Below are 25830 nucleotides of genomic sequence, written 5' to 3' on the forward strand. Positions count from 1 at the left end.
GGAAAAATTTAGTCATGAAATATTGCATAAACCTACTTTAAAGAAGCAAAATAGCAGGGTAAAAGTTCTATTTTTCTATGATTTTCACTGTAAAAATCATAAAGTATAGATTCCACATATTTATGCAGCAGTAAATTGAAAATGGAAATATTTGGGTGTCTAGTGGTGATTCAGTTGGATTCAATAAGTGCTGCCAACTAACAGATTCTACCATCATCTTTTTGAATTGGTCTCTTACTATGTTTTCTCCCAATCCCACCGAGATATCCACCTTTTCTGGCACAAAAGTTTTATGCACATTCTTTGCATATTCTATAGAACTGCACAAATACTTGTTGTTATAATCCTTATTATATTGTTCCACTGCCTAGCCTCAAGCTGGTTGTCCTTTCCCCTTACCACTCTTTCAGCATAACTCCTTCCCACTCTAAAGTTAATTGGAATTCCATTTTTATATGAAACAAGGTATTTTCAAATATGTTTTCGCCACCTTTCTTATAGATCTAGGGAGACTTTCTGATGTATTCCCCAACAGTTGTCTGTCTCTCTTCTAGGAACCAGGACACTGTGCAGATTTTCATCCAAGTGGCACAGTGGTGGCCATAGGAACGCACTCAGGCAGGTAGGGTCTTTAAGGGAAATGTGAGCTGAATAATCTGAAATGATGTGATATTTAAACTGTTACTTAGGAATGTTTTCATTCTGATCTGGAGAATTAATTTTTTACATGGCACCTTGAAGTCACTGTTACTCTTATCTGCTATGTATGCATGTTCGGTAATTATTGAGCACCTACCACTTACTAGACACTGTTATAGACATTCAGTATACATCAGAGAAAAAAAAAATCCTTGCCTTCATGGAGCCCATATTTTAGTGTGGGGTGGGGCAGAGTAAAAAATAAACATTATAACTGAAAATGAGAGCCATGAGAGGGGCGATAGGGCATAGGAAGGAGGAGTAGGGCGGGGTGCAGTTGTAAAATGATAGAATGGTCAGGGTAGTCTTTGTTAAGAAAGGTGATAATTAAGCAAAGGCTTGGCTCTCCTTTGTGAAACACATATAAATATCACTTTTTGTTTCTGACAAATATATCAAATCAATTTAATTCTAACCACTACCACCTTCAATTTAGTCATTTGAGTGTTTTGTATCAAGTTTTTCCTTTTGGCTTGTTAGATGGTACTTAACCTCATTGGAAAGTCAAAACATTCAAATTCCTGCTCATGTGTTTGTGCTACAATAGCTTTCAAAATCATGGAAAAATAGGTCTTTAAAGTAAAGATAAGTCTTAAGATTTGGATATGGATATGTAAATAGAGATGCTATGAATAGTTCCAAATAATTGAATTTTAGAATTAGGCTTCTTGATAGAGCAGATGGTGATAACTTACAACTAATAGGTTTTACTATCTCAGATTTCCCCAAAACATATCAGTAGTAAATTATTAGAGTTTGAAAGTGCTTAGACTTAGATTAAATAGGCAGGCATAGGTCAGATCATTCTAGAATTTGGAGGAAATTATTTTCTTTTTTATCAAAAAAATTGATTTGTCTTAAGCACATAGGAAACATCCTTAGCTGTAGTGCTGAACTGGTTTTCAGAAAACTACAAAGAAGTTCACTTCAGATTTATATTGCTGGCAGCTAAACAAATATCACACATGTTAGAGTCATTGAAATAGTAAGAGTAAGAGCTACCATTTATTGAGCAACTGGTGATAGACTTTGCACTAAATTCTTTTTTTTTTTTTTTTAAAGATTTATTTTTATTTATTTAATTCCCCTCCCCTCCCCCGGTTGTCTGTTTTCTGTGTCTTTTTGCTGCGTCTTGTTTCTTTGTCCGCTTCTGTTGTCGTCAGCGGCACGGGAAGTGTGGGCGGCGCCATTCCTCGGCAGGCTGCTCCCTTCTTCGCGCTGGGCGGCTCTCCTTATGGGTGCACTCCTTGCGCGTGGGGCTCCCCTACGCAGGGGACACCCCTGTGTGGCACGGCACTCCTTGCGCGCATCAGCACTGCGCATGGGCCAGCTCCACACGGGTCAAGGAGGCCCGGGGCTTGAACCGCGGGCCTCCCATGTGGTAGACGGACGCCCTAACCACTGGGCCAAAGTCCGTTTCCCACTAAATTCTTTTAATGTGCTACTTATAATCTTCACAGAAGCACAACGTATTTGATAACATCTTCATTGCACAGACCATAAACTAAGACCCAGAAAGTTCCAGACCCTTGTGGTTCAACTGGGATTTGAACTCAGTTTCTGTATCGTTCCCAAAGCCTTTTACTTTGCATTACTCCACCAATACTTGTATTTTTAAACAAACCAATTTTATTGATACATATTAATAAAGTATACAGTTCATCCAAAGTGTGCAATCAATAGTATTTGGTGTAATCACATAGTTGTGCATTTATCAGTTCAATCATTATTAGAGCATTTTCATTATTTCAGTAATGATAAACAAAAAACAGAAAAACTAACAAGAAAATTCGTTAACCTGTCAATCTCTCTGCTTCCCCTGCTGTACATAGCTGCTCTTTCTGGCTATTCTTGCAGTTATTTATTTTCTACCAGTACTCTTTGAAATGTGCTTATTATAGCATTACCTGGGAATATTATAGCATTACTTGGGAATATTGTAAAGAAGTTTTGTGTTTTTTAAAGTTAAACTATTGGCTGGCATATTTCAACATATACACTATATATATAAGAGTTAAACACTGGATGGGTCTAATGTCTAGAATGTTTTGAATCATGAAGACACACTACTTGATTGGATGGATAGAGAGAGCGTATGAGTGTTGTGTGTGTGTGTACAAAAGTACATACATATGTATAAACAGCCCAAATTTTTAAGGAAAATCTGATCTGATATAAACTCATTGAAATTACTTTCTAACATATGTAGCCATGCAGTCATCATTAACAAACTTAAAATGAAAAATCACTTGCTTAACTTTATGCTAAAGTTAAACCAACTGCTTCCTCTTGGAGTTGCAAGTAAACACCTGAGGGCCTTGAGCTAGGCCCCTAACACTGGCTATACTGTCTAAAAAAGTCACACTTGGGGAAAGGAATATTATTTAAATGGAATATAATGCAACACATGTCCAAACTGTGCAAGATATAGAAAGGATGATTAGTACAATTTTAAAAGATTTCCCTTCATGTCCAGTTCTAGAATTCTTATAACCAAAGGTAAGCATGTCTGAATAATTAACATTTAAGAATAGTGTATACTCATGTAATTTTAAGGGGAAGAATTAAATGCATTACCCTAAGATGAACATCCTTAACATGCTAAATTATACACTAAGGATTTATACAGCTTTATTGAGATACAATTTACATACCATACAATTCATCTACTTAAGAGTTCAATTTGGTAGTTTTTAGTAGGTTCACAATATTGAGCAACCATGAGCACAGTCTAATTTTAGAACATTTTCAACTTCTCGAAAACAACCTATTAGCAATCACTCAATGTTGTACTCCCCTACCCTACTTTTTCCAACCCCGTAGGCAACTAATCTACTTTCTGTTTCTATAGATTTGCCTATTCTGGACTTTTCATATACATAAAGTTGTATATTGCCCTAGCTTCTTTTCCTTAGCATAATGTTGTCAGAGTTCATTCATGCTGTAGCATGCTGAGTACCTCCTTTTTATGACCAAAGAATATTCCACTGAGATGCCACATTCATCAGTTGATGAACACTGGGGTTGTTTCCACTTTTGTGGCTATTATTATTTTTTTTTTTTAAGATTTTTTTTTATTTCTCTCCCCTTCCCCCCTCCACCCCGGTTGTCTGTTCTCTGTGTCTATTTGCTGCATCTTCTTTGTCCGCTTCTGTTGTCAGCGGCACGGGAATCTGTGTTTCTTTTTGTTGCATCATCTCTGTGTATGCAGCGCCATTCCTGGGCACGCTGCCCTTTCTTTCGCGCTGGGTGGCTCTCCTTACGGGGCGCACTCCTTGCCCGTGGGGCTCCCCTATGCGGGGGACACCCCTGCGTGGCAGGGCCCTCCTTGGGCGCATCAGCACTGCACATGGGCCAGCTCCACATGGGTCAAGGAGTCCCAGGGTTTGAACCGCGGACCTCCCATGTGGTAGACGGACGCCCTAACCACTGGGCCAAGTCCGCTGCCCTTTTGTAGCTATTATGAGTAATGATACTATGAACATTTATGTACCCATTTTGTTCTTGTGTATCTTTAGCTCCAGAGTATACATCTAGCAATAAAATTGCTGGGTTGTATCATAATTCAATGTTTAACTTCTTGAGGACCTGCAAACCTCTTTTCCACAGCATGATGGATGCAACAGTTTACATTTTCTCTAGCAATGCACAAGGATTCCAATTTCTCCACTTCTTCAACAATAACTAATTTTTCCATTAATTTGATTATAGCCATCATAGTAGGTATAGCCTTGATTTGCATTTCCTTGATGACTAATGCTGTTGAGCATCTTTTTATATGCTTATTGGCCATTTGTATACCTTCTTTGGAGAAATGTCTGTTCAGGTCCATTGCCCTTTTTTTTTTTTTTTTTTTAAAGATTTATTTATTTATTTAATTTCCCCCCCCTCCCCTGGTTGTCTGTTCTTGGTGTCTTTTTGCTGCGTCTTGTTTCTTTGTCCGCTTCTGTTGTCGTCAGCGGCACAGGAAGTGTGGGCGGCGCCATTCCTGGGCAGGCTGCTCTTTCTTTTCACGCTGGGCGGCTCTCCTCACGGGCGCACTCCCTGCGCGTGGGGCCCCCCCCACGCGGGGGACACCCCTGCGTGGCACGGCACTCCTTGCGCGCATCAGCACCGCGCATGGCCAGCTCCACACGGGTCAAGGAGGCCCGGGGCTTGAACCGCGGACCTCCCATATGGTAGACGGACGCCCTAACCACTGGGCCAAAGTCCGTTTCCCGCATTGCCCATTTTTAAGGTGGGTGTTTTTTTGGTCTTGGGTTGTAGGAATTCCTCAAATATTCTGAATATTAAGCCCTTTTCAGATATATGCCTTCCGAATATTTTCTCACATTCTGTAGGTTATCTTTTTACTCTCTTGTATTGTCCTTTACAGAAAGGTTTTAAATTTTGGTAAAGTCCAATCTATATTTTCTTTGCTGCCCATGTTTTTGGTATCATATTTAAGAATCCATTGCCACATCTGCAGTCATGCAAATTTGCCCTTATATTTTCTCCTAAGTGTTTTATAGTTATAGCTTTTACCTTTAGTTCTCTGATTCATTTTCAGTAAATTTTTTTAATACAGTGTGAGGTAAGAGTCCAACTTCATCCTTTTGAATGTGGATTTCTAATTTTCCCAGCACCATTGTTGAAGAAACTGTTTTTTCCCAGTGAATGGTCTTGGCATCCCTGTCAAAAATCAGTTAACAGGGGAACAGATTTGACTCAGTGAATAGAGCGTCTCCCTACCACATGGGAGGTCCAGGGTTCAAACTCAGGGCCTCCTGACCCATGTGATGAGCTGGCCCACACGCAGTGCTGATGTGCGCAAGGAGTGCCCTGCCACAAAGGGGTGTCCCCCACATAGGGGAGCCCCATGCACAAGGAGTACGCCCCATAAGGAGAGCCACCCAGCGTGGGGAAAAAAAAAAAAGCAGCCTGTCCAGGAGTAGCACTGTGCACAGGGAGAGCTGAAGCAGCAAGATGACGCAACAGAAAGAGACACAGATTCCCAGTGCCACTGACAAGAATACTAGCGGACACCAAAGAACACAGCAAATGGACACAGAGAGCTGACAACTGTGGGGAGGGGGAGGGCGGGGAATTGGAGAAAAATAAATTAAAAATAAAAAAAATCTTTTTTACAAAGTCAATTAACATAAAATCATTTATTTTTGTCTTTTATTCTATAAATATATGGAGTATTATATTAATTGATTTTCAACTGTTAAATCAACATTGAATTCCTAGGATAAGTCTCATTTGTCCAGTGTGTATAATCCTTTTAATATATTGCTAGATTCAGGTTACTAGTATTTGTTGAGACTTTTTGCATCTATATTCATAAGGAATATTGGTCTTTATCTGGTATTGGAATCAGGGTAGTATTCGTACCAAGGAATTTTTAATTAGACTAGTATTTTCTAAATCAAAATGAAGGTTTAAGTATACAAATGGATAAATTAGTACTTACTAGTAATTGTTAATCATTTGCTAACCAGAATTTTAGATTTACTGACCCAGTGACTATAAATCATTATATTTAGTTAGACAAACTGCGCTTGGTTTTCAAATATAATGCTTTCCCATTTTTTAAAAATTTGAGTTTCTGGGTGGGATCTAAAGTTATTTATAAAGTTCAAAATACATGTGAACTTGTACCATTATGAATGAAAGAAAGTTTGTCATCTCTGAACTATTGGTTAAAAATATGTTCTGCTTAATTTTCCCAAGATCCCAATTAATCTTCCTTCCCCTTCCTGTTTTTCTGAAGCCAGTTTCTCAAAAGACACTTAATCTTTATACCACCTCCAGACCTCAGAAAAACCAGATATATTTACCAGCTTATCAGGATTTCAGTTCTATACCAGCTCAGACAAAATTCTCCAAGCAGCTTATGCAGCAATTACTTGGATCTTGGCTGGACACAGTTATATTTCCAAAGCAACACTCGGTATTTAAGGAGGGACCTTTTGCCTTAGTCATTTTATAGGCCAGTAAATGGAGGTGAGGCACTCAGAATTAGAGAAATCAGTAGACTTGAGGGAGTGGCAGGGAACATGAAAGGCAAGGTAAAGCTGAAAGAAAGTAATTCCCAGAATTGAAACATCATCTAGAAAATACTAAATGTAAAATACAGGATGGAAAGGGGAGTGGGCAGACTGAGTGTGGGGTGACTTCAAAGATGACCCCAGAGATTGTGGTCTATGGTGATAGTGACAGCTTTGACAAAGAAGCAGGCTGGGGAAATGAGTCTGGCGAGTGGGTAGGTAAAGACTTTAATTTAGTTCTTGTCCTGGCGTCCCAGAACCCTAGACCAGGAACTATATAAATAATTAATTTTGATGGTGACTACATCCTTGGGGCAAGCCAGCTATGAAGCTGAAGTATTGTATCAACTTCTAGCTAGATACTCTTGACTAAGGTTTCTGAGCCTTAAAAATTCTCCTTCTGTTCAAAAGGGAGATGTCAAGGACATATTAGCACCAGCTGAGACTATTCTTGACATAACTAAGAGAAACAAATAATTGGAAGAAATAATTTTTTCCCTTTGTAATTTAATAGTACTTAATATGGCTATTTGGGTACTGCCGAGCATATTTCACAGGGTGCACCAGTGTCTTTGAACTCTGTATCTGACTCCTCTCCTGGCTCTGCCTTGGTATAACCTCAGTTCTGAATCACTCTTCAAATGCTTGTTGAGCAACCAGGGCAACTTGCAAAACACTGTAGTAGATACAGTGAGTGATACAAAGAAATCTGAGACATGCTCCCTGATCCAAGTAGTTTATAATCTAGTTAGATACTACATTCAATTAGGAAACATTTCATAGCAGTAGGTTAATGTTACATAAACTGGCACTGAAGCTTATCAGTAGGGAAGTGACTGAACCTGAGTGGTCAGAGAAAGCTTCCCAGAGACCTTGAAGGAGATTTGGATTCTAAAATGGCAGTGAAGAGTGAGGAGATCATTATCAAGCAGGAGGAGTGAATTGAGCAAATGTGGGAAACAATGAGCATAGCATACTGGCTGGACAAGAATGTTCCTAAAGACTTCTTGATGCTTAAGCTGTGGAATTCAGACTCACTAGCCTGGCCTTTAAAGCCCATTAAGAATCTTTCCTTCACCCCTCCAGCTAGAAGGGTCAGGTGGTTCTTTGAATACATTCCGGTCTTTTTTTGTAGTTTCTTCTCCAACTATTCCTGTCCCGCCTATCCCTACCACATTTGATATAAAGTCCTAGACCACTCAAATCCTCAGTGATTACTCCCTGCTCTTAAAACTTCATTATCCTTATTACTTGGATAACTCATTTTTTTGAACCATTTTTCACTTTATGAATTCATTGTCTCCCCAGTTAGAATACAAACACCTATTCTGTCTCCTTTGCTGATGTCTTGTCTTTTCTGGATCCCTCAGTGTCAGTATATCTCAGAGACATAAAGAGAGAACCTTCCATGGGATCACAGCCCTCTCTGCTGTGACACAGTAAAAAGCATAAAGGCTGGCAGAGCTATGTCCTAGGTCTGCCACTAACCAATGGTTGCTGACTGGTTGGGTGTTTTGACATCCCAAGGTTTTAAAGTCCTTATTTGTAAAATAAGAGGGTGGAATTGGGCTTTAAATTTTTCCCCCCAATTTTGACTTTACATTTTTTTTTTAAGATTTATTTATTTCTCTCCCCTCCCCACCCCCACCCCCCCCCCAGCCCCGGTTGTCTGTTCTCTGTGTGTCTATTTGCTGCATCTTCTTTGATCGCTTCTGTTGTTGTCAGCGGCACGGGAATCTGTGTTTCTTTTTGTTGCGTCATCTTCTTGTGTCAGCTCTCCATGTGTGCAGCAGCATTCCTGGGCAGGCTGCACTTTCTTTCGCGCTGGGCGGCTCTCCTTACGGGGCACACTCCTTGCGCAAAGGGCTTCCCTACGTGGGGGACACTCCTGTGTGGCACGGCACTCCTTGCGTGCATCAGCACTGCGCATGGGCCAACTCCACACGGGTCAAAGAGGCCCATGATTTGAACCGCGGACCTCCCATGTGGTAGACAGACACCCTAACCACTGGGCCAAGTCCGCTTCCCTGACTTTACATTTTTATGATTATAAAATCCACAATCCTATTTTTAAATTTGTATTAATAGAAGATCATAATGAAGTCTGGTGAGAGGGGATTACAAACCCACCACCTGGAGGACAAACTTTATATAATGCTGGATTTGTATTTTTTAACTTTATATTATGAGCATATATATTCATTTAGGGACTTTAGAGTAAGGTGCTTTCTAGTTCTAAAAATCTTGTTTGTTTTGCCACTAAAGAAATCAGTATGGTGTCTTTTTATAAGATAATTAAGATAAATGATGGTATTACCTCTTGGTCCTTAGCCGACAGGTCAGATTAGTTTAAAAGTATGGCCAAAGTTTCCCATCTCTGATATTGACTAATAACATTTAGAAGGTTCTTTGAATCCTGTAGGCCATTTATGTCTGCATAATGAGTGCAAATTACTCAACAAAAGTTCAGTTCTAATGTATATACTCCATTACTCCATACTAGAATAAAAATATAATTATACACATTTATTCCTAGAAAATCCCCTGTGCTAGAGATTTCTTATTCTCTCCATACCATTGTTAGGTCAGTGGTCCTGAGCCCAAAGTCTTTTCTAAAGGTAGAACATAAGTCTATGCAATGAAAAATATGGGAGCTAATAAAAATTATTGCTGGGGTTCCATATGGGTGTTGTCTTCTATTAATAGCAAAGTAAATGAATTATTACTAAAAATTACTTGCCAAATGTAGAATTAATCTGATGAATTATTTAAGAAATAAAAAAGGCAGTAGTTTTTCTTTTTTTGTAGCTGCTATTTCTAACCTGTAAATGAAGAGTTTCTGAAAAGGTAAAATTGTATGTAGTTTTCATAGGAAGATTAAATAGACTTGGAGAAACAGACTTGATATGGTATGAGGCTTCTCAAAAATAAAAATTGATAATTCTAAAATGTGTAAGAGAATATAATAAAGTTTCCATAAAACCTTGAAATCTGATACCTACAAAGTGGCACCATATCTCATTGTTCTTTAGGTGTTTCTTTTCAGTCTGAATTAGAATGCCATTTTGTGCCCTTATTCTGAAAGACAGTGGCATTCTGAATGAAAGGTTTGGCATTTCCTTAGCTCAGAGGAGTTTCACAGTGGTAGCTATAAAATTTGGTTAATTAGTTACAGTCTCAGAAGTAACGTATAGTCTGTGAGCACTGTCCAGTTGAGATAAAGTGTTTTTCTGGTGCATCTTTGCAATGGAAATAATTAATAAGTTTATGCAGTATGTGGCTTCAGAGTGCTGAAATCCTGTTAATTGGCTTTTAAGCTCTCAGGTATTCCCATATAGAAGCTGTTCCTCTTACCAAAGTAGATAATGGAACTTATGAATTAAATTAGCTTTCTAGAAGTTTCAGCCCATAGCTCACAAATCACTAACAAGTAGAGTATTGACCTTTAGCTTTTTCCTTCCTTGAATTTATTCAAGCATGTTAAGCAACAATTACTAAACTTTTTAATTCTTTTGAGCCATTTTCTCTACTGTTCTTTTAATCTAGGTGGAAATTGTCTCCAGATACTAGTTATAATGCTTTAAAACTTGGAATCAGTATTGGTGGTGGAGTTTTCTCCATCTGAATAATTTGAAATTAAAATTTTCTGCTCTTGTCCTGTCCAGTTACATGAGATTAAGATAGTGATTTTGTTTTTCTAGTCTTGTCCCACTCTCTCTGTCCTTACAGTTTCTTCTTGCACACTGCACTACTATTAAATAACTCTTGCTAAAACTTTGGTTTTTGTCATGTTCAAGGCTTATTTTATATTTATTTGTTCATGTATTCATTCTACAAATACTTATTTAGTGCCTGCTCTGAGCTAGGTATGCTCAACTCTAAACTCCTCCAATTAGCTTGGCATGCCCTCCTGTTACCTACCCAACCTTAAGTTGTTGATTTTTCATTCCAAGTCTCCCTCCATGCTCTTCTGAAGTAACCATTCCTTCCTTCAGGTGCTCTTAGAAAAAGGTCTGAAAATAGTCATTTATAATGTAGTTGGGTTTAAGGCATTGTTTTACCAAGAAGCATTTGTATTTTGACTTTTCCTATAAATGTAAATGAAATTCTTTCAAAGAATTTCTGGGTTTGGTGTGCAAATATTGGAGGTATTAGCAAGGCGGAGTGGCCCTACCTATGCCTTTAAAGTCATAGCAAATGAATGGCCCACTCCTGTTCCCCCCGCCTTTATATTGTCTATGCTTCCCACTTCCATAGCTGTCTAGGTGTTTACTCCTCCTGTCTGAATTGCCTGTCCTCTTTTCCTCAGTGTTCAGCTCAACCCATGTCCTACATCATCCCTAAAAGTTTTCCTATGTCTGCTCTCATTTTCCTTCTACCAGTTCCTCTGTTGTAGTTAGTCACCATAACTGAGATTGGCACTTAAATGTTCTGTTTCCTTTTCCCTAACTCCAGTGTAATCTTCAAGAACACAGGTCATGTCCTCTCCTCATTTTCTTTTTAGACAGTGCCTAGCAAAGAAACACAGTTGATGTTTAGTGAATATTCAATGGAAATGAGAAAATGCCTAGGCCCATATTAGTATATTTATACTGTATTTAGTAGCATTTTTTCAAAAGGAATTCATCTTTATAATAGAAAAGCAGGTCATACTCAAGGGCTATAAAAATTTCTTTTGAAAAATGTGGAGGAAAAAGTATCTCTTCCTCCCCCCCACCAATGTTTATATCTGAAGGAAATTTTGATTTTTACTTCTTAACAGGTGGTTTGTTCTGGATGCAGAAACCAGAGATCTAGTTTCTATCCACACAGACGGGAATGAACAGCTCTCTGTGATGCGCTACTCAGTAGGTAGGCAAATTGGCCCCCGTCCTGGCATTCACAGCACTTTAATTGCATATTTTCTCTTCTGGTAAATCTAACTTTTCCCCCAGTTGTTAAGTATTGCATATATTTCCCTCAACATGAGCTTAAATTCTGCTGCAGGAAACGGCAAAAGAGCTGTTAAACAACATTCCAAGTCACCAAACATAAGTTTAAAATGAACTGTCATAACTGCTTTTGCAATTAAAACCAGCGTGCATTGTAATCAAATCCCATTTTTTGGAACTATTCATACTTAGAATTTTTAATAGTTGTTAGATGTAAAATAGTTTACATCTATTTAGCAACCATTTCTTTGCAGATAAGAGAATATAAAAGAAGTCATATTTAAAATACAAAAATTTTATAGGCCCTTCAAGTACTTTAGACTAGTTATATTATTACTAGGTACATAATAACATTTGGTTTATTAGTTAGATAAAATAGTTAACCAATTCTTATAAGAATTTGATAAATTCATTTAGCTTTGTTGGAATAAATCTTTGTACTTTATTCAAAATGTTAAGTTTCCATAATAATATTCTGATTCCATTTCCCCTTATTAGTAGGGTTTTAATTCATACCATTCTTACCATTCTTACATGGAGTTAGAGTGACGTTTTTTGTTTTTTGTTTTTTTAATTTTAAAAATACATTCCAGTAGTTTTTGGATCAGCTTGGGATCCAAACATCTTGGTTGCTTCTTAGGTGTTGCAAAGGAAGCACAGAATAGTATGCTCTAAACTGAATAAGGAAAGAAAAGTATTTGCTTCAAGCTATAAGCCTTGCAGGAGTTATGGTAGAGCAGAAGGTACTCTGTTTTGGTTTAGATTTTTTTGGTGCTCTAATAACAAATAACCACTGCAAATGTAGCAATTAAAATTCAAAGGCCAAGTGAACTTTATTTTCCATCAGTTATGTGCGTAGCATTGTGAGGTACAATAAAGGAGGAAAGCATTAAAGAAGAGAACACATGCCTGCCCAAGAGAACCTACCTTGTAGTTGGAGATATCTATCATATGTGCTCAGCTGAAAAAAGCAGTTGTATGCTCAGCTTGCCATATATACTGTGTACTTTTACCATAGCATCATGCTAATGTCCCCATCAGCCTGCTCCTGAGTCAAAGAGCTAGTGTTAACTAACTATGGTGGAACCCAAGGTATATGAGCATCACCAAGAGGGAGCTGTATACTGGACTATATGACCATTAGTTTCTCAAGTCTGCTGATGTGATGGAAGGTGGGAGATAATTTATTCATCACATATCAAGTAACAATCAAACTAGTGTGATTGAACATTTATAAAACATCATTTAGTATAGATCCAATAAAATAACAGTAAATAAATCAGTTTATAACAGCCAATAAACAGTGTATTTCTCTAGCCAACCCTTTATCCTGTTTCATTCTAGATGGTACCTTCTTGGCTGTAGGATCTCATGACAACTTTATTTACCTCTATGTAGTCTCAGAAAATGGAAGAAAATACAGCAGATATGGAAAGTGCACTGTAAGTAGTAAAGTTAAATTAAGTTGTAAATTGTTAAAAAAATTTTACTTTTGTTAAAAAGAAAGTTAAATGTTTATATTGATTCATTCACTGTTTTATTTCATTAGCTGCTTTAAACTTTAATCTCTATCTTTGAAAACTGAAGTTACCTGACAACAGAATATTTCAACTCCCTGTGTACCCTAAAAGGGAGCTTCCTTTTGATGGGAGTTTAATATTTGTGTCCCTCTGTCTAGTTTTAAGGCAGTCTCTAAAATCAAAATATTCTAACACTTTTTGAAAATGGAGTGAGCCAAAAATAAAAGTGTATCTCACACTTTCAGTGTCCGTACCTTTTCCCTGACCACCCTTACCCCTTGCAATGTACTCTCTACCATTAAACATGATCTAGTTTATATGGGGTATTTGTTGAATTTTAAGATAATTAATAGAAGCATATTTCCTTTAGTTTTTTGCCCATTTCAAATTTGATTAGAATGAATGGTAATTGTAAGATGAGAATTAGATTCAGTTCTGCAGACATACCTTGTCCTTACTGAAAAGCAGGTACTCTGCTAGGCCCTAGAGAAATGTTCTAGACACTGACAATATGTGTAAGATTTGTTCCTTGTTTTCAAGAAGTACACAGTCCAGCTGAGGACAGGATAGGGAAGGTAGGCATTATCACACAGTGGTTAAGAGCCCAGACTCTGGATCAGACTACTTAGGTTTGAATTTCTGTTTCACTACCGACAAACTAATGTGACCTTGGGCAAGTTCCTTAAAAATTTCTCTTCAGATGGTAATTTCTGTTTCACAGGATTAAAATGAGTCAGTGCATGTAAAGTATTTGTAATAGTTTTTGGCACATAATAAGTACTAGATAAATGTTAACTTGTATTTATAGAAAATGAGGTAGTTGGTATGTATGTTAGGAAATTTAGTTAGGATTAGGAAATCAGTTGAATCAACGGCAAATATCCTTTAACATTAGTTATTAGGGGAATAAATAGAAGAATTAGATTTTAGAAGGGTATACATCTTAAAATAAGCAATGTAAAGTTCAGTATGGGTCTGAATTTATTTCAATTACTGCTTTCCATCAAAAACTAGGCTCTTGGCGGCGGACTTGGCCCAGTGGTTAGGGCGTCCGTCTACCACATGGGAGGTCTGCGGTTCAAACCCCGGGCCTCCTTGACCCATGTGGAGCTGGCCCATGCGCAGTGCTGATGTGCGCAAGGAGTGCCCTGCCACGCAGGGGTGTCCCCCGTGTAGGGGAGCCCCACGCGCAAGGAGTGCACCACCCAGCGCGAAAGAAAGTGCAGCGTGCCCAGGAATGGCGCCGCCCACACTTCCCATGCCGCTGACCACAGAAGTGGGCAAAGAAACAAGATGCAGCAAAATAGACACAGAGAACAGACAACCGGGGGGGGGGGGGGGGATTAAATAAATAAATCTTTAAAAAAAAAAAAAACTAGGCTCTTTACTATTTAAAGGAAGAGACATATATGTATGCTTTTTTTGCATATTATGGTTCCATATGCTGAAAACAGTTCATTTGTAAACTGCTCTACAAGCAACCTGAAAGCTTTATAATTCACCCAAAATACTTTGTTTGCATTGACAACCCATTTTGAATCATTATTCATTAATTTACTTAAATTCATGTTTACTTTATCAGTTTAGTAATTGTGATATGGAATGGTATAACAGTACCTCATTAAGCATCATGAGTAAATGAAATATTCCACTGTAAGGAGTTTACCCGACTAGGCATCAAATTTTTGGTAATTATTTTTTTTCTCAATGTTTTTTAAAGATTTCACTAAGTCCCTGTCTTAACGAACAGAGTATATCAAATATGATTTAATTTTGTGAAGTCATAACATTTTACAGTTAGAATTGACTGTAACAGTCACTGAGTTCAACCCTCATTTTATAGATAAAGAGAATACCAGAGAAGATAAATGACTTATCCTTGGTCATGTCTTCACTTAATGGCAGATAAAAGACTTGAACACAGTTCTCCCAACTACTAGTAGAGCAAACTTTCCAATGTATAATGCTTCAGATTTTAGTATGCATATTACTGTACTGTGCTGTTACACAGAAAAAACAGCAGTATTTGGCATAGGGAAATTAGGATGACCTTTGAAGTACTGAAAAATGGCTAGCTTGACAATTTCATGAGACTTGGCCTTCTCCGTTTAGGCAGTTTTTATCTTAGTCTTTGAAATTATTATTTGGTGAACCCCTTAGGAACTGTTAGAGTTTGTAGAGTTGTTTGAGGCTATAATAAAAGGTCCAAATACTCTGCTCTTCTAATTATCTTCTGTTTTGTGCTTGTTAACTGGTCACTTCTCCTTGCTATCTGCCTCCACCAGCTGGTCTTATAGTGTCTTATAAACTGCTTTTATCTGTTGTCTACTGTGATCTAGGACAGACAAAACTGAATTAATACTGGCTCAGCCTCTTACTAGTTTGTGATGTTAGACAAGTTAATTAACCTCTGAGTCTCGATTTTATTATCTTAAAATTGGAAATGGTAAAAGTTTCTACTTTGTAGGATTGTTATAAAGACTAGGTTTTTGTTAAAACATGGCCACTAGAACTATTCTCAGAATGCCATATACAAATGTTCTTTTCTATTTTATTTCCAATAATTTTCCCAGTTCATCAACATTTAAGTGACAAATATAGCTACAGAAGTACACTATACCTAGAACTTTAGGAAATGTCCATCTAATAAATTGTAACCTGCGGTCACCCCTCAGGCTGAAGTGTGGTTTGCTGGCCTGGCGAGGGGCGGCGGCCGCGGTAGGCCTATTCCATACCGCTGCCCCCATAATAGGGTGGTTGGTCGGGCCCACCGCCACCCCTGAAGGGAGCTCGGCATGGGCGCAGAGTGCCCTCGGGTCTCCCCTTCTCGGCAGCCATGCTTCCGCAGCCGCCCCTCCTCCCGGATGGCACCACACGATGCCTGTGGGGCGGCACCCTTCTTCTTCTTTCTCCCTGCGCCGGCGCAGGGCGGAAAATTCCAGTCTGCCCTTTTCCCCTCCCCCGACAGCAGCAACAGCCAGGCGTGGGCAGAAAACTCAAGTCTGCCCTCTACCCCAGCAACAGCAGCCACCAATCACTAAACCCTGCCACTTCCCCCAGCAACAGCAACAGCCAATCCCTAATCACCACCCCTCCCCCATCCAGTACCGCCCACTGACCTTTCGCCGGCAACCAATCAGAACAGGGCATGGCTTCGACCAATCAGCCTTCCCCAGCCCCTATAAAACTGTTGCCTCTCCCTCAATAAAGTTGGACTTGCGTGTTTACCTTGTCTCCGCGGTAGTTCTTCTGCCATGCGCCCTCCAGTCCTGAGAGCCCCCGACAAGGGCCTGGCCTCCCTTGTCCCCAGTTCGTCGCCTGCCTCTCCGGGCGACCCCTTCGTCGCCGGCTTCGCCGGGCGACCCCGTCAGCCAAACCGCGCAACCCCTGTGAGACCGACCCCTCGTCTGCTGCCGGACCGACCGCTCGTCCCAAGTGGGACCGACCCCTCGTCCGCAGCCAGACCCCACCTCTACCGACCGAGCAAGCCGCCGCAGTAACCAAACAGTTGGAGCTGTACCTTTTCACAGCGTCACCTTATGTGAAAATGTCAATTGAGAAGATGACTGGTACCAAAAGATGCAAAAAGGTACCTTTCGGTAGAGGGCAGCTGGCTGATGTATGGGGTCCTAATTAGTAGCTGTGCTTGATAAGGTCCTTACAGGACAGCCTTGCTCTCAGCTTTGTAGGCTAAGGAACAAGAAAAGATCCATTTCACAGAGATGGAATTATATCAACCAATCTCACCAATGCTTGTTGATAAAACAGAATATCAGTTTAATTTACAGCAATAAAAAACTATAACTGGCCAGGGCAGTTTGCTCTGACTATCCAAGTTTTCTCTCTATAAGCAAGCCTCATAAACTGAATTATAATCAGACTGCCAGTTTATTCATTTAAAGTAAGATATATAAATGCCAAAGGAATAGGACATGAACATGGTCAGTGCTATTCTTCTGCTTTAGAAAAGGTACATGTGAAACCAGAGTATAATCAGAAGGTGTGCAAATCTGGTACCTATCTACATCCATAGTAGGGCAATAACTGCCACTGGAACTGGTCTTGGTACAGGTGCTTCTACTCTGGGCATTTGGCAGGCACTACCAAACATTTGTCTCCATGAGTCCTTTTTCTTTGCTGATCACCCTAAAGCCATACCCATCTGAATGACACTTTCTTTAGGTAGATCCACACACATTGTCAGGTTATACTTGCTGGCCTTGGAACCATTAAAATTCTTCTACTTTGCCTCTTTCTGCTTGATTTATTGTATGTTAATTCTAAAGTTTAACTCTTTTTTTGAACCCTGGGCCTCATATTTGGAAAGCCAGTGCTCAAAAACTGAGCCACAACAGCTCCCCTGAGTTGATTTTTCTGTTTGTTTGCTTGTTGTTTTGGTTTTTTGTTTTTAGGAGGCACTGGGGATCAAACCTGGGACCTCCATTGCTTGAGCCACATCTGCTCCTTAAAGTTTAGTTCTTTTATTTCCATGTTCCTGGAGGGTATCTGCTACAATTTCCATAAACTCAAAATACTTTGCTCTTTCATTCATTGAAAATGATTTGCCATTTTCTCCTGACCCAAATATCTTTCATAATCTCCATGAAGTTTATCTTTATCTGCTTAAAACTGTAGTATTTAAAAAAACTTAGCAAAACCTGTAAATTTGGAGATTTATTATGTATTCCCTCTTTTAGGTGTTCTTTAAAATGTTAAATCTGATCTCAAAATGTATATTATTTACATTTAGAATCGTAAAACTTAGCATATAAAGGGACAGAAGAGAAGGAATGGCCAACTTTCTCATTTGATGAATGAGAAAAGTGAGGCAACTATACCAAGAGCTCTTTTATTACAATCATTTGTTTCAGATTCTAACCCCTCTACCAAGCAATCTCAATTAATAAAAATACCTTACAATTTAAAAACATGAATAAACTAAATAGTCTCCAAAGGTAATGAAGACTTTGGTGTGTCTCTGATCACTCCTTAAAACCTGAAAAACCTCAGCCTCTGCTAAAAGAACCTATACAAGCGCCAGGCTTACTCTTTCATATATCCTGTCACTTCCCTGTTCTCTCTTGCTCTAATTGTTGCTTTCAGTTCTAATGCATCACGATCTGTGTCACTTCAGAAACAGAATAAAATTAGGTGCAATACAAAATAAACATTTTAACTTTAAAGGAATTTCTTAATTTTGAAGTAGTAAAAAAAGAAGAGGGGGGAAACGGACTTGGCCCAGTGGTTAGGGCGTCCGCTTACCACACGGGAGGTCCGCGGTTCAAACCCTGGGCCTCCTTGGCCCGTGTGGAGCTGGCCCATGCGCAGTGCTGATGCGCGCAAGAAGTACCGCCCCACGCAGGGGTGTCCCCCCGCGTAGGGGAGCCCCACGCGCAAGGAGTGCTTCCCGTAAGGAGAGCCGCCCAGCGGGAAAGAAAGTGCAGCCTGCTCAGGAATGGCGCCGCCCACACGGAGAGCTGACACAATATGACGCAACAAAAAGAAACACAGATTCCCGTGTCACTGACAACATCAGAAGCGGACAAAGAAGAAGATGCAGCAAATAGACACAGAGAACAGACAACCGGGGTGGGGGGTGGGGGGGAAGGGGAGAGAAATATATAAATAAATCTTTTTTTAAAATGCTTTAAAAAAAAAAAAAAGAAGATGCTTCATTTGCCTTTTAGTTCTGCAGACAGCCCAGTCTGCAAACAAGAATCATATTTTTCTTTTACTATAGACATTAACTAGCTTAGTATGTCTGCCTGTATTTTAGACTAGCCAATCATTATGTCACTAAAATATAGCCATTAGGGTATTGCTTGTAAAATAACAGTGTGGTAATCACAGAGTCCACTGACAGGCATAGATCACATTTTCTGTGAAAGCTGTAATAAGATGATGGAGCATGGCTCAGTTTTTGCTTCCCGTAGGTTAGACATGTACCTGCTTCAAAGATCTACATTAAGAGCAAATGAACATTTTCTGCTGAAGTTGCTTTTGTATTGTTAGTATGTGGCAAAAGATGTCTCTTAAGTTCGTTTACTGCACATCTTAGAAGGAATCCCAGTAATGTGCCAGGGAATATTTTGCTTTTCATGAGTCGAACCTCTCTAGCTCTGTAAGGGATAGAAGGCAAGAAAGGTAGGATGGGCTCAGCCCTGTGCACTGTTTATCTATGTGACAGTCTTTCATTTCCTCTTCTGTGGCCTGACTGCCTGCTCACTTCCCATGTTTGCCCCTGGGAGCATGCGGTCTTGCTGCTACCCTTCTGCTCTCCATATCCCCTCAACCGCATACTCCAAGCCTGTCCAACCTGATAACAGGCATGCTATGCTCCTTGGTTTGATTATATAATTTAGAACTTAATTCCCACTTTTTTCTTTATGCTCCTTCTCATGATAGCTCCCATCTTCTTAGTGTTTAGTGAATACTAGAAAAAATGGCTTGATTAAATCTAGGATTCATGATTATTTCATCTATTTACTATGTAAGAAGTATGGTTTTATAACTGCTGCTTTAGAAAAATTTATAGGAAGGCTTTGGGTTCATAAGATCTTTTTTGTCTCCTGCAAAGCCTGATGATTTAGGGGGTGAGAATGAACTGGGCTGTTGCAGATCTGATTTTATTGCTTTACATATTGGGCTTCTCAAGTCAGATTTAACGTCAGAAGAGTTTTTTAAATAAAAATAAATTGAAGACTACTGGCAGGGAAGCAGATGTAGCTCAAGTGGTTGAATGCCTGCTTCCCATATACGGGGTCCTGGGTTTGGTCCCCAGTACCTCCTAAAAACAATAAACAAACAAATGAAAAAAAACAACTCTTATTGGGGAACAGATGTTGCTCAGTGGTTGAGTGCCTCCTTCCCATGTTTGAGATCCTGGGTTCAATCCCCAGTGCCTCCTAAAAATTTTTTTTAAGAAGACTACTGGCAGGTTATCTCAAAGATCCTTTCTAGTGCCAGTGTTGTAAGGTTTTAATATTTTGTTGCTTTCACCATGATATTTCTTTACCCCAGTTTTTCTTGTTCTATTTTGAAAATGTACCAAAAAGGTGTCACTGCTTCCTTACAAGTTCCTTTTTTAAAATGCTACTTATAAATTACTTTCTGCCTTTGGCATTACAGAAATGAGTAAAAGATAAGCATGATTTAAATGCTGTGCTTAATTTGGTCCAGAATCATCTGACCTAGGTTTGAACTCTGTCTCTACCAATTCTTAATAAGTAACTTCAGGAAAGTTACTTAACCTCTCAATGCCTCCTAAACTCATTAAGTTGCTATGAGATTTGAATATGATAATGTATGCAAAGTACTTAAACTTAATGCCCTATACATAGAAAATACTCACTAATAATAGGTGGTGGTATTATTAGCAGCAACATTATCAATACACCCTGCTTTGTACCTAGGGGTGTTTTTCAGCATTTAACATTCATCTATGAGAGTTCAAAAATAGTTTAATAATAGTTGAGTAACTATAGGCAATTATATATTTTCCTTCAAAGATTTTAAGTGTCCTGTTTGACCTAAATGTTCTGTTATTATATTTTGCAATAGGGTTGTTTTATTCTGCACCTATTTGCCAATTTAATGGCTTTCTTTTTCACCAAAATCCCTGTGTACCTTTAACTCTGTTACTAAAAGATGTTAGGTATTTAATCCTTAAAATATTGAAGTTGTAGTGATGTACAAAAGCATCATAAAGTGAGTTACAAAAGACAAAAAGTGCTGGTGAAATTTTTAAGTATTCTTTTTGCCAGGATTTTGGTAATTGAAAATATACAGCAAAAGAAGAAAAAAATTTCAGACTTTATGACTATCTCCCTCAGAATCTCCGAGAAAATAAGCCATAGTATTAATGCAGGATTTCAGTAAGATAGCAGGATTCCAGATTCTTTTTTTCCTTTAACAAGAATTGTAAGCAGTATCTAGCAGCTTAAACAAATTAGGAATTTGTTCTTATTTAAAAATTAGTCACTAGGGACTCAGAATCCTTCTTTCTCTCTATTCCATAATCCTTAGTATGTTGCTTCCATCTTCACCATCATAAGATGCAGCTGGAACTCCATCCATCAACATATTAATTCTAGGCCAAAAGGATAAGAGCGAGGAGGAAAACAGCACTTCCCTCAGCGAAGTCAATTAAAGTTTTCCTGGAAGCCCCACTCAATGACTTCTACCACCCCTAGTTGCAAAAGAGGTTGGGAAATGCAGTTTTCTAGTTGGGCACTTAATGAAAAGGGAGAAAACTGATTGGATAGGCAACTAGAATTACGTGCTTCAATCACTAGTAAAGAAGAGAAACTCCTGTTGCCATTTCTAAGGAAGGATTCACCCATTGAGGGTAGCAAAGAGCATAAATAGACCTGCCCCCAGAAAGAGCAATCCTAGTTTCCTGCCCACTCCATGGTTTGCAGGTGTCAGAATCGCCAATGAAAATACAAGTCACACAGGAACTAGATGGAATGTTTACTCTCAAAGAGAGGAGACAGAGCAAGATCAGCTTCAGGAGCAGGCATCGATCCCTCATGGCCAGTAGGTCTCAAGCCATGGCCTATGCAAGGAGATGGTCTATGCTCATCTGTCTTGTGTCATAGTTGAACTCTGCTTTCCACCTGCTGGGGGTAGACCACAGGCTTTAAAATGTACATACTTGGGCAAGTCATCTCCAGTGAATGTTACATGTGCTTGGGGCAAAAGGTGAAGGAATGTACCAACAGGCACACTTGAGAAGGGAATCAGTCCACATTTATCATCCCATCCTAGGAGCGAGGCTAGGCTGGCACATCTGGTCTTGACCATGGGGTTTATTTGTGGGTCACGGGGAAAGGTTATAGGCTGTGCTGGTTCTTTCCCCTACACAGTCAGCTTTTCTCAGACTAAAAAAATCATATTTTAAAAAGTGATAGAAAAATAAATACCTTTCACAAGAGTAACAAAAATTGTAGAGGCTTTGGGAATAAACCTAACAAAAGTATAAGAAGCTTTGTGAAACATTTGCTGAAATACAAAACCTAAAGACTGAAAAATAGATATAACATGTTTCTATAAGAAGAAACTTGATAACAAGATGTCTGTTCTGCACAAATTACTCTCTAAATTTACATTTAATCTCATTGAAAATTTCAGCGTCATATTTATGGACTTGATAAAATGGTTCTAAACTCATCTGAAATTTTCCATATACCACAAAACTACCACAGTTGGCTGGAAAAAGGGAGATCAATGAAACAGAAAAGAGAATCCAGAAACAGATTTATGTTTATGTGGAAATTTACTATATAATCAAAAAGGGTATTTCAAGTCAATAACAGAGAATGATTGTTCTCTGTGTTGTCCAGTACAGCAGCTAGTAGCCTCAACTTTCTGGTTACCAAATTAAATAAAATTCTGTTCCCTAGGACCACTAACCACATTTCATGTACTTAGAAGCCACAAATATCTAGCTGCTATCGTATTAGACAGTGCAGGTAATAGAACATTTTCACCATTATAGAAAGTTCCTTTGCACAGTACTGCTTTAAATAGTGAGGAGACACCTGGATACCTGCATAGGAAAAAAATTTAGATTCCTAACTCTTGGCCTTGGTATTAAAAAACCTCCCCAGGTAATTTTCATGTGCAGTCAGGGTTGCAAACCACTGGTTTAGATGATGTTCCCCTTTGGCTCACAAAGATTTGACTAAAATATTTCTGGTTTATTTTTTCAATCGTATTATTTGGCTCTGTCACTTATGATTATTGTGGTTATACCATTAAGCTACTTAATGGCAGTAATGAAAGTACTAGCTAAGAATACTTTTCTGTTTCTTTTCAAAGAGTTACATTAGATTTTGTTCCCAGCTGTGTGGTTGTTTTTTTGCCTAGGAAGTAAAGTCTGAGACTATTTTCCCCCAAGGCTGTGCATGTACTTTCCCATGGGCCTGAGTTGGGTAAGGCATAAAGGGGCACCCTGAGGGTGGTGTCTTGGAAGGTAACATTGTAAGCCCCAACAGTTGCATTTAATCTTTTTTTCCTTATTTACTAGCATCCTTACCAGGGGAAAAAATACTTCAATTTTCAGGATGAGTTGATAACTTCCATAAGGTCTTCTAACATGGGACTTTTCCTATTCAAGAGTCGTCCCCCGCCATTGTCTGCTCTCTGTATCCATTCACTGTGTTCTACTATGTCCGCTTGTATTCTCATGAGGTGGCACAGGGGATCTGTTTGTCTTTTTGTTGCATCTTCTTGCTGCATCAGCTCTCCGTGTGTTGGCACCACTCCTGGGTGGGCTGCAGTTTTGCACAGGGCAGCTCTCCTTGCGCAGGGGCCACTCCTTGCGCAGGGGGGCCAAGAGTCATTTTTGGAAATACTTTCTATTGATTTAACTTCTGAACATACTCTATGTCTAACACAGATGGAGTTACATGAATGTTATATATACATACAAGGATTCTGATGCCCTTCTAAGTAAAAAGCTTTTCAAAAAGTTTCAAGTAGTATTTTTTTTTAAAGATTTATTTATTTCTCTCCCTTTCCGTCCCCCACCCCAGTTGTCTGTTCTCTGTGTCTATTTGCTGCGTCTTCTTTGTCCACTTCTGTTGTTGTCAGCAGCACGGGAATCTGTGTTTCTTTTTGGTGCATCGTCTTATTGTGTCAGCTCTTCGTGTGGGCGGCGCCATTCTTAGGCAGGCTACACTTTCTTTCACACTGGGCGGCTCTCCTTATGGGGTGCACTCCTTGCGCGTGGGGCTCCCCTGTGTGGCACGGCATTCCTTGCGCACATCAGCACTGCGCATGGGCCAACTCCACACAGGTCAAGGACGCCGGGGGTTTGAACCATGGACTTCCCATGTGGTAGATGGACACCCTGACCACTGGGCCAAGTCCGCCGCCCCAAGTAGTATATTTGATCATTCTACCTTAGGATGAATACTTCTGGGAGGATTGTACTTTGTTGTGATTAATCTGATTAAATCTTCATGTAGCAATAGTTTTCTTATCTTAGAAGCATGACTTCTCCAGATACTAGAACCAGGCATCAGATTCATGTGCACTATGAAAAAGGATTTGTAAGACTCTCCAACCTCCACAGACTCAGAAATATCCAATAATCACATAATGTTTTTCTGGCTTTAAAAATTCTTGTTGTTAAGTTAGTGGGTCCCCTGAGTGCCTAACAAGTGATTCCCAACCTATTTTCCATTAAACCACCCTATCTCCTGTAATTTCAGGAAGGCTCACAGTTTTCAGATCCACATAATTTTAATTAATTTCAATGTATAAATATGTGTATTTACCATGCAACACAATGTGGAGGCAGTAGCTCCAGAAAGGTATGGGCACTGTATTAGGCCAGAGAAGGATGCTGAGACAATAACAGTGTTGTCCCCCGCCTACGGGAGCCCGCGCAAGGAGTGTGCTCCGTAAGGAGAGCCACCCAGCACGAAAAAGGAAATGCAGCCTGCCCAGGAATGGCGCCGCACACACCAAGAGCTGACGCAACAAAAAGAAACACAGATTCCCGTGCTGTGGACAACAACAGAAGCAAAGAAGACGACGCAGCAAATAGACCCAGAGAACAGACAACCGGGGTGGGGGGGAAGGGGAGAGAAATACATACATACATAAATAAATAAATAAATCTTTTTTAAAAAGGAATACCTTGTGTAAATCATTTAAAAACTATGACTAAGGGACATTTGAATGTATTAACTTAAATAAAATCATGTGATCCGAAAGCTCATAATTTTCAAAGTGTAATAGAAATTAAAATGGGTTTAACCACAGACTATAGTTGATAAAAGTGAATGCCTGAGGGAGCGGATGTAGCTCAAGTGGTTGAGCATCTGATTTCCATGTATGAGCTCCCAAGTTCTACCCCCAGTACCTCCTAAACACACACACAAAAAAACAACTCTAATTGGGGAGTGGTTGTAGCTCAGTGATTGAGAGCCTGCTTCTTGTGTACAAGATCAAGGGTTCAATTCCCAGTATCTCCTAAAAGAAAAAAAAAAGAATATCTGAGACTCCATTGGCTTGGGTAGACCATCAGACCTATATGATTTATCTGAAATAGTTTATTGGAAATCATTAGATGCTATATTAGTCAGCCAAAAGGGTGCTAATGCAAAATACCCGAAATTGGTTCGTTTTTATAAAGGGTATTTATTTGGGTAGAAGCTTACAGTTACCAGGCCATAGATCATAAGTTATTTCCCTCACCAAAGTCTGTTGCCACATGTTGGAGCAAGATGGCTGCCAACATCTGCAAGGGTTCAGGTTTCCTGGGTTCCTCTCTTTCCGGACTCAGCTGCTCTGCTCTCTCCACAAGGCCAGCTGTAGACTTTCGGGCAAACAGCTTGTCTCTTTTCCTGGGGTCTCTGCCTTGTCTAATTGAGCCTTCTGTCTGCTCCTCTGTGTGCTTACTTACTGGGCTCCACAGTAAAACTCCAAATGACTCTTCTGCCTGTTGTTTTCTCTGTGAGTCCTCACCCACCAAGGGCACGGTGACTCAGCATCCTACTGATGTGGCCCAATCAAAGCCTTATTAATAATTTAATCACGCCCAGAGAAACAGACGAATTTAAAAACATAATCCAGTATCTATTTTTGGAATTCATAAATATCAAATTGCCACAGATGCTTACACGTAAGCCAACA

General features: G+C 39.4%; 1 protein-coding gene across 2 annotated transcripts in view; it reads left to right on the forward strand.

Moving 5' to 3' along the window:
* The window catches only part of EML4 (EMAP like 4), a 221076-nt gene that overhangs the window by 184151 nt on the left and 11095 nt on the right, over window positions 1-25830 (forward strand). For both annotated transcript variants that reach the window (XM_071208789.1, XM_004448018.5), the window contains 3 exons: window positions 555-622; window positions 11494-11582; window positions 13007-13104. In XM_071208789.1, the coding sequence (XP_071064890.1) occupies window positions 555-622; window positions 11494-11582; window positions 13007-13104 (255 nt within the window). The remainder of the gene's footprint in view (window positions 1-554; window positions 623-11493; window positions 11583-13006; window positions 13105-25830) is intronic.

The sequence above is a fragment of the Dasypus novemcinctus genome, chromosome 17, assembly GCF_030445035.2.
Source record: "Dasypus novemcinctus isolate mDasNov1 chromosome 17, mDasNov1.1.hap2, whole genome shotgun sequence".
Taxonomy (NCBI): Eukaryota; Metazoa; Chordata; class Mammalia; order Cingulata; family Dasypodidae; genus Dasypus; species Dasypus novemcinctus.